Below are 12491 nucleotides of genomic sequence, written 5' to 3'. Positions count from 1 at the left end.
TCGGTACCACCAATCACAACTAAGGACAACAGAAGATCGAACCAGAATGAACCAAAAGAGAACTCTTAAGGACACAAAAGAATTTGTAGGCCTGATAATCACCACAACGAGGATTTGTTTGTTCATCAACAAGCATAAAACTCTATATTGCCTATATTTATAAATCTTGAATTTTCGAAATCTTATTATAACCAAAGGTTTCAAATTAGACATACATCACTAATATATTCATTTAGTCCCTGATAATATCAACCTTCCCTACCTATATTCTTTTTGTTGTTGGATACCTATATTCAACTATGGTGAAATGGTGTTAAAGTACAATGAAATAGTTTTATAAAGATATATATTCATTAGAATAGACTAACTTTTTAAAAATTAAGGAAATATACCATTTTGTTATATTTAAGTAGAAATTAAAATTAACGCTTACAAAAGTAAGATTGATGATTTCGAGTTTAGGGTTTTGATTTTTTTTCATGAATTCTTGTTACAAATTCTTTTTTTTCGATAAGATTTATTATAGATTTCATGTGACATCTCTATTCGAGTTTTTTTTTTTTAAAAAAAAAAACTTGAACATCTTATTCTTTGGAGTTAAAGATTTCGGGTGTACTTTTATTATAAATTATTTATATTTTCTTTTAGTTTTAATAAACTATCTTCATAAGTATCATTTGATATATATACGTTAATTTAGAAAAAGAATAAAAATTTAGTAACCGTTGTAAGGGGTAGAAAAAAAAACTTTACATTGTTGTGTTGTCTTTTTAAAATCTAGAAAGTTATCATTTATGTGTTTTCATCTATGATAAACATATATAATTTTAAATTATACTTTAATACTCTTTCCAGTTCATAAAAAGTAACGTTTTGGAGTTTTGTTTTTATTCTACAAAAAAACGTTTTACTTTTAATGTGATCTTTTTAAATAAATTACTAATTTATTTTTAACTTGAAAGCTACTTTTTATTTAATTTAAATCATTAACTTGTGTTCTTTGAATTTGTATGAAATGTACCAAAACTATATATTGCGAAATGGAAGAAATAATAATTTATACTACTATTTTTAGTTATATTTTGACACCAACGCAAGCTACTAAATTGTTATTCAAATTTATAGAGAAAGGTTAGATTATTACACGAGCTCGTGCCCATGTATGACGTGGTTTGCCGTCGGAGGTGTCAACGAACTTTTCCGCTCATCCAACTAATCCAAATTATCGAACTTTGATTTAAGTTTTTTTTAAACCGTTATTTTGTTTGACACAGTAATTAGGCACGTATCATTTGTATTCCATATGTAGGTTAATAAAAGTACTCCTTAAATATGTACTAGCTAGTGTATTTGCTTTCTCTTCTCTTCTTCTTCTTTTTTTTTTTTTTTTTTTTTTTTACCGGAAAATGTGCTCAGCAAGCAAACGGAATTAATGACGGTCCTTTTTTACGTTGGTAGAAACAACACATAGGTCTATATACTGCCATTTATGATAAAAGGAAAATAACGAAATCGAAGTGCTAATTACTCTGCCACCAAATGCATAAGTATATGGGCTATTTGCGATTTCATCAAAATAAAACTACAAAAAAAAAAGCGTATGTATATTAGTGGGACAACTAGTTAAATGGAGTTTCTAGGGGAAAAGAGGAAAGTGCATGCATTGAAGAGCTTTAAATAATAACGTTGAAAACGTTACGATAAATCTGAATTTTCTTTTTTATTTAATACAAGTAAAAGGTGAGGAAGTGATGATGCTCACGGACGATATTCTCACGACACCAGCACAAATTAAAAGCTCTTTAATTTTCAACATACACACAGAGACTGTTCAAACTACATGCACGTACCTTTCCTTTTACTAGTATTAATTCTAGCAGTATCCGTTTTCCTCAAGAAGGGACCTTATATAGATGCACACTATAGGTGCTTGATTTTTCAATATATTACGCATGTTACAAATATTGAGGGCTTCTAATTATCTTTTTTTTTTTTTTTAAATGAGTAATATTCATTTGGAGTAGTTGGTTGGAACAAATAAAGTATTTCACCAAATAACTTATAAATTAATTTAGTCCCTTTTTTTCCTAGCAGAAATCAATTTATGGAAGGTACTCCTAACTAAGACGGCTAGCCCTAAATGTATATAGTAGGAATTAAATTGGACATATATTTATTAATTGTAGCGAGAATGGTCTTGGGATTTGAATGCATTTTAATGCGAGACCGGTAAGGGGTTTTAATACGAAAATTTAATGGCATTCACCTTTTATATGCTATGATAATATTTTAAGAAAGTTAACTCTAATTGTTTAAAAAATGCATCTGAAAACCTTAAATTCCGAGGCCATAAAGGAAGTTGCAGCAGTCTGAGATCGGATTTTACACCACCACCAACTAACTTTTTCAATATTTATTTGTTATATTTGCTTGCAATGCACAATAAGTTGCTAGCAGTCTGTGGCCAAATGTACAATTAAGAATGTCTTAAACCTTTAAAGTTATCAAACAAAAGGAAAAAGATACTATACTATAGAAAATACTTGTCTCATCAACTTAACAGAGTACTAAATGTTTAAAGGTTGTTAAACAGGAATTAATAACTGATAAAGATAGCTATGTTTTTGTAAAATTGTTTAGACAGGTGTTAGTCTTATTATATTTTTTAATATCAAATATTGTGAACCAGGGATAACGTAAAAGAACCAGGAGTATTATTCATATATTAGTTTTTCATGTACTAGTATATAAGAGATTAATCAAAAGTAGTATATAAATGATTAATCAGTACTGCTTGTATTATTATTTATCACAAATCACAACCGTCAGTCGAATTCAGCGTCGGCACCACTATTAATTAACATCGCCTGAAACCACTTATAGTTCTCGAGGGCCGGGTTTAGAGTTGGCCAGCACACGATACAGCAGAAAGATTACTAAAAGGCCCATACAGCAAGCATATCTTAAGCCCATATAGTATACATATATAGACTACGGAAAACGTCATTGTATTCAGCAAATGTTCTTCTTTTTTTTTCTCCAAAAAAACATAGACAAGTGGTTTTCTTTTACATTACACCATATTTAAATAATAATGACAAAGCATTTATCTGTTTCAGTGGGTGCAAATTTTTATTAAATTATTACTTATATAAATATTTATTTAACCCGCACAACGTGTGTTTTTATTATATTGAGATAGTACTATTTAATGCGTCAAATATTAATAAATTAATTTACAAAAGTGCCAAACAAAAATAGATTTAAACTCAAAACAACAATTTTAGATTTTTTAATAACCTTATACCAATACTCTTTTGCTACAATAGCCACTTTACATTTGTAAGTAACTTAATGTATTTGATATTATAATTCAAAATATATACCACTAATAAAATTGTTTGATTCCAAATGTTAGCTAGAGCTATATAAATGTGTTAGTTTCAAAAAATTAGTTAACAAGATTATAACAAAAGATAGTAGCAAATTCATGGATACTTCTTAAGTAAACGGTGCGTCATGCACACGTAATGTTAACGTCCCCCTTTTTCTTAATCACCATGTACTTAATCTATGCATTTTTGAATTAATTATATAAAAAATTTTGATTCCTCAGTTTGGACCTTACGAGTGATTAGTTAGGTAGTCATGACTCATGAAAAAATCATCACTATTAAGTAAATTTTTCTACCAACTAACTCCTATAACTTAAAATATTTATTTATATATCTTCCAAGATTATGTTCCCCTATTGGGATTACTTTATAATTGTTCCATCATTTTGTGTTCAAGTTATAGAAGATCTTCATGTGATGATTAGGTAATTTTAATCATCTTCATCATGTACTATATTTTTGCTCAATCATGTATAATTAACTAAGGAAGATATGACACAAAATGTAATTATAAATTTATATTTTCTTAAGAGATCCCGAATTAATCACTTGCTAGATGTATAATATGTACTAGGTTTTACTCCGTGGTACACCAAAAGTCTATTATTTTGTTGATATAATACTGTAATAGTTTTGTGGTGTTTGTAGTCGATGGTGAATTACATCTATATATATAATGTTAATGGTTGTATATAGGTTTTGTATAAACTCTTGATTTGCAATTTGAAAATATATATTTTATGATTTGGTTAGTTATAATTTAGGAATTAATGATATGTCATATTCTTATTTTGATTCTCAATAGATATTATTGGATTAATAGTGTACATTTAAAGCTAATAAAAACTTAGCAAATATGTAATCGTTTATTAAACGCAAATAAATTATTGTTAAGATAGATTATCATTACATATTTATTGTTGAGTTGTAAGTTGTCATTTATAAACTCAGAAAATCCAAAACATGAAAATGCACATCCATTACAACCAACTACAGTTTTGTGTAACTTGTAATTTATATATATTTCTTAAATATTTTAAAATTATAAGAATGAATGCGACGTGCCAAAATATATCAAACAATGCGTGCATGCATTCTTTGCGTATTATTAAAATTTCAAATTGTCTATAAATTATCATTTAAATTAGATTGTAGTTGGTTTCTGATGTGAACACACACTTTTAACTTGTTCTATTAGACTATTGTCAAAAAACAAAGTCAGTAAATATGATTTCGACGTTGAATGTCTTACTGAGTTATCTATGCGTTTCTGAAAATTTTATGGCACATATATAGGGCAACAAAATATATATATCTCCTATTTTCGCATAAAAAAAAACCTATTTTATCAGGCAAAGAAAATCTTGTTTAACTGCTACCACCGACGTATGAACGTTAATTAGTGTCTCACCAAACGAATCCATCCTCTTTACATTAATAAACACATAATTTTATAGACAAAAAACAGTAGTATCTCACCAAACTAGAACATCCTCTATATATGCAGTACTTTTAAATTATCAACTGTAGTATTTAATTTAATCAATGTTGTAGAAATAAAAATAATAAAAAAACTGACGTTGCGATCAATAGAGAAAAATATAGTTGGTGCATGCGTGCATCCAATATATCTAATCTCCCCCATATAAACAGTGATCAGACAACAATTGAAAAATGAATGAATAGTTAGCTGAAGTATGAAAAATCAGACTACCCATTTTCTTAAAAATATTTAAGCCCACCAGGCCACCACTATTCCAAAACTCAGTTGACATAGAATTCATTGGTGTACCACAATTTTACAATGTCGTAGTGTACCCTTTTGCGGTAAGAGATTGCCTTAGAAACCATTTTCATTATTATAAAAACGTTCGAGATTCCTTGTTGCTGGTTAGCGGTACTATACTGAAAGCGAACGCGGATTAGTGAGTCACACCTTACTATACGATTAATTTCGTTTTGCTTTTGGTATTTTATTCCTTAAGAAAACGGGCGGCCGAACAAAATCGAAGACTAGAAAAAGAGGCATGCCAATAGCAACACGTGTGCTTTTGTCATGCAAATTCCAGTTTATTTTTTCGTCATCGATTGGGATATTTCAACTTTCTTTCACTTTTTTTCAACCTCGTTTACTAAAACCTTTATTTATATCCGATGGCATGCACCTAATTGGTTCGAAGTTAAAATAACAATTTTCGTAAGTTGTTCACCAAACAAAAGAAACCTATATAATAACTTTATTAAAGATGCATGCACTATAAATCTATAATGCTGTTTTCGTAAAAATAATACTATTTATAACTTCGTCACAAACTAAAGACAAATTATTGGATTACAGGATTGATCCATCAACATTAATTAAGTTTTTGGTTAAATAAATTAAGTTTAAAGACAAAATTATACAGGTACAGGACATGCATGATGCATGTGAGAACAAAACCTGTTGTCGTTGTTTCTGGTAATTGAGTTATAAATTTATGTAGCGAAAATAACATCGATGTCAATTATTCTACACATAATTTATAATGTAAGCATGAGTTCGATCGTCATATCTTGTTTGGTATTGATCCTACTAATATAGATCATCCTATTAAATAGAAGGTCAATTGCTTAAACTCAACTCCCTATATATGGGAGGTACCGAGGTGAAAACAAACTGTGATCGATTCGGTTATGATTCTATAGATGGATGAACGTAAGTAAAATTTATTAGTAGTGTCATTGTATCTTTAGAATTTAGGTTAATATATTATATATGGCCAAAAACTTTGAGTGTAAAATTAAAGTTGATCAAGTAGTCAAAGAAAAAAAAAAGTTAAAGTAGGCAAAAATGTACAAGTCAACACCGATTAACAATAGATATAAATGTTATAGTTTTTGGTTAACAATATGAGTAGGAAATACTTGATTCAGTGAGAGAGATGTAAACTGAAGAAAAAGAAAGAAGAAAGAGATAAAACGTCAGAAAATGTTATGTCTGTATAAAGTAAAGGGAAGGTAATTTGATCATTGTATTCAAAGAAAACAAAAAAGAACACCCATGTTAAAGGGTTATAATTACGAGATAAGAAGTTTAGGACCATGCCTAGCTATTTTTCTAAAATATATCTCCTATTTACAACTTTTCTTAACTGTTCTTAAATTAGCATGATTTGATATGTATATGTAATATGTGGTTGTAGAATTTTATTTATTCTCCACGATTCTTAAACCCTAACCAGCCAAACTCATTTTTGAAATATATATCATAATATGAGAAGATGGCATGCAGTCGTAAGGTATATAATATCCTTACGTCTTGTTTGGTACATTAATAACTTAAAGTACGAAGAATAAACATTTACAAGTCAAGTTTTATTTCATCAAGTTTCCGCTTATCAAACTTTCTTTGGCCGTTTTCCAAAAGTTGGTAAAGTTGAAAATCTGTTTTAGACTCGTATGAGACTTAGTAAACCATATTTATCCATCAGCCAAAAAATCTCAAAGTTATAAATGAGCTAATATTAACTAACAAGCTACGCATGTTTTCAGCAGTACAAACTTAGTCAAAATTTTAATTATCAGAGGCAATCTTTATAGGTTTCACATTGCATAAAATATGTGAGACTCAATGTTTAAGTGTCAAACATGTTTCATGTATGTATGATGTATACTCTTTCTGGTATGTGTATTAGAATATATCATGTTTTAAGAATTTATCTTGTATCATAAAGATTGATTTTCTGTATTTTTTTATTAATTAATGTTATGAAATTGTAGAATTAAAGATTCATTAATTGAGAATTTCAAATTTTGATTAACTATTATTGATAGTAATGAGAAATATGTTATCATAAATAAAAATACATTTATGACTAAACATTAATTGTTTTAATCTATGTGAAAATCTTAAAAAATCATCCTTTCTACTACTTGATAACATTTAATCATTATTATTTTTGACATATGCATATTGGGAAGTATATGATAATTATTATTAACTATATGACATCACATATGCATATTGGGAAATATTGATTATTATTATTTTTGACATATGCATATTGGGAAGTATATGATTATAAAAAGATGGAATATTGACAGGTACTCATCTACAATATAGACAAGTTTTTAACTTCAACAAATCTGATTTGACAATTGTCAATGTCTTTTGTTTATAACATCTTTCTCAATGTCAGGATCACACACCACTTCTCATGTATAAATACACATAAGACCAATTAGATTGGTAAAAGGGAATCTCAAAAGTGTGATAGAGAGGAGAGAGGAGAGAGGAGAGAGGAGAGAGGAGAGAGGAGAGAGGAGAGAGGAGAGAGATAATGGGCAAAGGAAGAGCGCCATGTTGTGACAAAACCAAAGTGAAGAGAGGACCATGGAGCCAAGATGAAGACTTAAAGCTCATTTCTTTCATTCACAAGTGTGGTCATGAGAATTGGAGATCTCTCCCAAAACAAGCTGGTAAGTTTGCGATCTTTAAAATCCTATTTCTTTAGATTTTCTAATCTTCTGGTTCTGATTCTATCTATGCATGCAACTACAATGAAGGATTGTTAAGGTGTGGCAAGAGTTGTCGTCTACGATGGATTAATTACCTCAGACCTGATGTGAAACGTGGCAATTTCAGCGCAGAGGAAGAAGAAACCATCATTAAACTTCACCAGAGCTTTGGGAACAAGTATGTGTTCTATCTTGTTCATACCTTGTATGGCTCAAAAGTTTCAATTTTGACACTTGGTTTCCTGCATTTTCGATACAGGTGGTCAAAGATTGCTTCTAAACTGCCGGGAAGAACAGACAATGAGATCAAGAACGTATGGCATACACATCTCAAGAAAAGATTGAGCTCGGACACTACTAACCTTAATACCGCTGAAGCGGGTTCAAAAGGTTCTCTGAACGAAGAAGAGACCTCTCAAGAGTCATCCCCTAACGCTTCTATATCGTCTTTTGCTGGTTCCAACATTTCAAGCAGAGAAGAAGATGACGCACAGATGATGAGTCAAGCGTTTGAGCATATCCAAACTTACGGCGAATTTACAGGGATGTTACAAGAGGTAGACAAACCAGAGCTGCTGGAGATACCTTTTGAGTTAGATCCTGACATGTGGAGTTTCATAGATGGTTCAGACTCATTCCAACAACCTGAGAACAGTTGGAGTCAGTCAAGGGCTCCTCAAGAGTATGAAGAAGATGAAATCGAGAAATGGTTCAAGCATCTGGAAAGCGAACTCGGTTTAGAAGAATCATATTTATCATCATCACTCTTGAAAGGTTACGAACTCCTGAGAAGGTGAGAAATTTTCAATCTTTCTTTCTTCCATTTGTCGTAGCGAGTGAGACAGAGAGAGACCTAATGACTTTGCAATCAATCCAGATCCTCTCCATCGAGCACAGTGACGTGCAGAGGGTTTACTGGTGTAAGATAAAACAGTTGGGGTAAAATAAGAGACAAAGTAATTAGTACGGGGCTCATATCGAAATTATGACTTTTTAGTTTCTATTGTAAACCGGTACATATCGGTTTTATATGGTTCATTAATTCCGGTTTCTGGTATGCCTCTCCGGTTTGGTTTTTTATTTTTCCTCAAAAGAGCCCTCTTTTTTATTTTGGTAGGTTCCTTAAAACCATTGATATTTTCCGGGGAACCACCGTTGAGAAACACCGACGAATTAGAGCTGGCCAGTTTGAGACGCAAAGTCCTGTCTTTTCAGGGCGGCGAAACTCGTTTACTTAGTGGGTTTGTCTCCCGTCATTCGAAGACGCGACGATACTCGACATTGCAATGTTTGGAATGGGTGGAAGAAGGAGAAGAAGAAGTAAAAAAAGTTACCAGATTGAGAGGATGTTTCTCGCTCTCAGACCATTGGAACCCGGAATTATCTTGTTTCGATCAAATTGGTTTCTCTCAAATCAGTAGAGAATCTACGGGAAGAGCTGTCCATGCGCTTTGTGTCAAGGGATTGGTTCGTCTGAGTGTTCTGCACACCAACACTTTGATTAACATGTATATGAAGTTTGGTCGAGTCAAACCTGCACGTTACCTGTTCGATGAAATGCCTGTGAGAAATGAAGTTTCTTGGAATACCATGATGTCGGGACTAGTCCGTGTTGGATTGTATTTGGAAGGAATGGGATTTTTTCGGAAGATGTGTGATATTGGTATTAAGCCGAGTAGCTTTGTGATTGCTAGTTTAGTAACAGCTTGTGGTCGGTCAGGTTCTATGTTCAGAGAAGGCGTTCAAGTTCACGGCTTTGTGGCTAAGTCTGGTTTGCTGTCTGACGTTTATGTGAGTACAGCTATTTTGCATCTCTATGGGGTTTATGGATTGGTTTCGTGTTCTAGAAAAGTCTTTGAGGAGATGCCTGACCGAAACGTGGTGTCTTGGACTTCACTGATGGTTGGTTACTCGGATAAGGGTGAGCCAGAGGAAGTCATTGATATCTTTAAAGGTATGAGAGGAGAAGGAGTTGGGTGTAATGAGAATTCCATGTCTTTGGTAATCAGTTCCTGCGGATTGCTTAAAGATGAATCCTTGGGTCGTCAACTTGTCGGACAGGTTATCAAATCGGGACTGGAGAGTAAGCTGGCTGTGGAGAATTCTCTCATATCCATGTTTGGTAATCTGGGAAATGTAGACTATGCAAATTACATTTTTGATCATATGTCCGAACGTGACACTATTTCGTGGAATTCAATTACTGCGGCATATGCACAAAATGGTCATTTCGAGGAATCATTTAGGATTTTCAATTCAATGCGTCGCTTTCATGATGAAGTGAACTCCACCACTGTGTCTACTCTGTTATCAGTTTTGGGTCATGTAGATCATCAAAGATGGGGTAGAGGAATTCATGGTTTGGTGGTTAAAATGGGATTTAATTCGGTTGTTTGTGTGTGCAATACTCTTTTGAGAATGTACGCAGGCGCTGGAAGATCAGAAGAGGCAGAGTTGGTGTTCCAACTAATGCCCACTAAAGATCTGATCTCATGGAACTCTTTGATGGCTTGTTTTGTCGAGGATGGGAGGAGCTTAGATGCTTTAGGACTTCTTTGTTCAATGATAAGAACTAGAAATTCAGTGAACTATGTGAGTTTTACAAGCGCATTGGCTGCTTGCTTTAGTCCTGAATTTCTTGATAAGGGCAGGATCCTTCATGGGCTTGTAGTGGTCACCGGTTTATTTGAAAATCAGATTATTGGTAATGCATTGGTTTCTATGTACGGAAAGATAGGTGAGATCAGTGAATCCAGACGGGTACTCCTACATATGCCTAGACGAGATGAAGTAGCTTGGAATGCTCTTATTGGTGGCTATGCTGAGAGTGAAGATCCCGACAAGGCACTAGCCGCTTTTCGAACTATGAGGTTGGAAGGTGTTCCTGCAAATTATATCACAGTGGTAAGTGTCCTTGGTGCCTGTTTAATGCCCGGTGATTTGCTTGAACGGGGGAAGCCATTACACGCCTATATAGTTTCTGCTGGATTTGAATCAGATGAACACGTGAAAAACTCGCTTCTCACTATGTATGCAAAATGTGGTGATTTAAGCTCGAGTCAGGACCTATTTAATGGATTAGATAATAGGAATATCATCACGTGGAATGCTATGCTTGCGGCAAATGCTCATCATGGTCATGGAGAAGAGGTGCTAAATCTTGTATCAAAGATGAGAAGATTGGGTTTGAGTCCAGACCAGTTCAGTTTCTCTGAGGGACTCTCTGCTGCTGCGAAGCTAGCGGTCCTAGAAGAAGGCCAACAACTTCATGGTTTAGCTGTAAAACTCGGGTTTGAACAAGATTGCTTCATCTTTAACGCTGCTGCAGACATGTATAGCAAATGCGGGGAAATAGGGAAAGTTGTGAAAATGCTTCCTCCATCAGTCAATCGATCACTCCCTTCGTGGAACATATTGATATCAGCTTTTGGGAGACATGGGTGCTTTGAAGAAGTTTGTGGGACTTTCCATGAGATGCTTGAAATGGGAATCAAGCCGGGTCATGTTACATTTGTCTCTCTTCTTACAGCGTGCAGCCACGGAGGGTTAGTAAACCAAGGCCTTGCGTATTATGACATGATTGCTAGAGATTTCGGTTTAAAGCCGGCGATTGAACATTGCATCTGTGTAATTGATCTTCTTGGAAGATCAGGGAGGTTAGCTGAAGCGGAAAGCTTTATATCTAAAATGCCAATGAAACCAAACGACCTCGTGTGGCGTAGTCTGTTAGCCTCCTGCAAAATTTATGGGGATCTAGACCGTGGAAGAAAAGCAGCAGAAAATCTCTCGAAGCTAGAACCAGAAGATGATTCTGTTTATGTCTTGTCCTCAAATATGTTTGCAACAACAGGTAGATGGGAAGACGTGGAGAATGTGAGAAAGCAAATGGGGTTCAAGAACATCACGAAGAAACAAGCTTGCAGTTGGGTAAAGCTAAAAGACAGGGTGAGTTCGTTTGGTATTGGAGACAGAACTCATCCGCAAACATTGGAGATATACGCGAAGCTAGAAGACATCAAGAAGCTGATCAAAGAATCTGGGTATGTTGCAGATACTACTCAGGCTCTGCAAGACACAGATGAAGAACAGAAAGAGCACAATCTTTGGAATCACAGCGAAAGACTCGCTCTAGCTTATGCGTTGATGACTACTCCTGAAGGTTCCACACTTAGAATATTTAAGAACCTTCGCATATGCAGTGATTGTCACTCTGTGTACAAGTTTGTTAGTAGAGTCATCGGACGTAGAATTGTGTTGAGAGATCAGTATAGGTTTCACCATTTTGAGAGTGGGTTGTGTTCTTGCAAGGATTATTGGTGAAAGAAGAGGAAGCTCGATTACTACTCTGTACAGTAGCTAGCTGACAGTTTATAGGATTCTTTGGATACGGTTTTGGGTTTCAATAGTTTTGCTACATTACTCTGAAATTGGAATTTTTCCTCATAAAGGGATGCCTAATTTTGTTTGTAGACAGTTAACTGTGTTGATAATGAATGGAATAGAATAGGTTTCTCGATTTGGAGGTGAAAAAGTTGCCATGCGACCAATTCATTGACTGATACATAAGACTATTTCAAAATATTTCTCTAAAAACCTTCA

The 12491-nt window shown here is 33.6% G+C and overlaps 1 protein-coding gene, 1 long non-coding RNA gene and 1 pseudogene across 5 annotated transcripts; 2 read left to right on the top strand and 1 right to left on the bottom strand.

Annotated features, from left to right (window-relative positions):
- The first annotated feature begins 7584 nt into the window (after positions 1-7584).
- LOC104775634 (transcription factor MYB58-like) lies at positions 7585-12408 on the top strand. Of its 2 annotated transcripts, XM_010499599.3 has the most exons (5): positions 7585-7853; positions 7941-8070; positions 8152-8685; positions 8770-8848; positions 9010-12408. In XM_010499599.3, exons 1-4 carry the CDS (start codon positions 7715-7717, stop codon positions 8819-8821), a joined length of 855 nt encoding a protein of 284 aa, XP_010497901.1. In that variant the 5' UTR covers positions 7585-7714; the 3' UTR covers positions 8822-8848; positions 9010-12408. The 2 variants fall into 2 exon arrangements, with proteins under 2 accessions (XP_010497901.1, XP_019099032.1); XM_019243487.2 differs by lacking the exon at positions 8770-8848.
- LOC147946651 (uncharacterized) lies at positions 7769-8598 on the bottom strand. 2 transcript variants are annotated; one of them, XR_015589396.1, is made up of 3 exons: positions 8478-8598; positions 8255-8345; positions 7769-8134 (listed from the first exon to the last, which is right to left on the bottom strand). It is a non-coding gene; the product is annotated as an uncharacterized LOC147946651 (long non-coding RNA). The 2 variants fall into 2 exon arrangements; XR_015589395.1 differs by lacking the exon at positions 8478-8598 and having other exon boundaries at positions 7935-8134; positions 8255-8384.
- LOC104775650 (putative pentatricopeptide repeat-containing protein At3g13770, mitochondrial pseudogene) lies at positions 9399-12408 on the top strand (annotated as a pseudogene). The gene has a single exon (XR_015589378.1). The product of XR_015589378.1 is annotated as a putative pentatricopeptide repeat-containing protein At3g13770, mitochondrial pseudogene (transcript).
- Positions 12409-12491: the final 83 nt, after the last annotated feature.

The sequence above is a fragment of the Camelina sativa genome, chromosome 3 (genome assembly GCF_030686135.1).
Source record: "Camelina sativa cultivar CO46 ecotype springtype chromosome 3, ASM3068613v1".
NCBI lineage: Eukaryota > Viridiplantae > Streptophyta > Magnoliopsida > Brassicales > Brassicaceae > Camelina > Camelina sativa.
The sequence above is the reverse complement of the archived record's forward strand: the minus strand, read 5'-3'. Positions and strand labels throughout refer to the sequence as shown.

What these genes read in the sequence shown, in the direction of transcription:
- LOC104775634 (XM_019243487.2), top strand. Translation starts at nt 7,715, where the DNA reads ATGGGCAAAGGAAGAGCGCCATGTTGTGACAAAACCAAAGTGAAGAGA. An exon ending in ATCTCTCCCAAAACAAGCTG is followed by an intron (nt 7,854 to 7,940) that starts GTAAGTTTGCGA and finishes ACTACAATGAAG; the next exon opens with GATTGTTAAGGTGTGGCAAG. An exon ending in CACCAGAGCTTTGGGAACAA is followed by an intron (nt 8,071 to 8,151) that starts GTATGTGTTCTA and finishes TTTTCGATACAG; the next exon opens with GTGGTCAAAGATTGCTTCTA.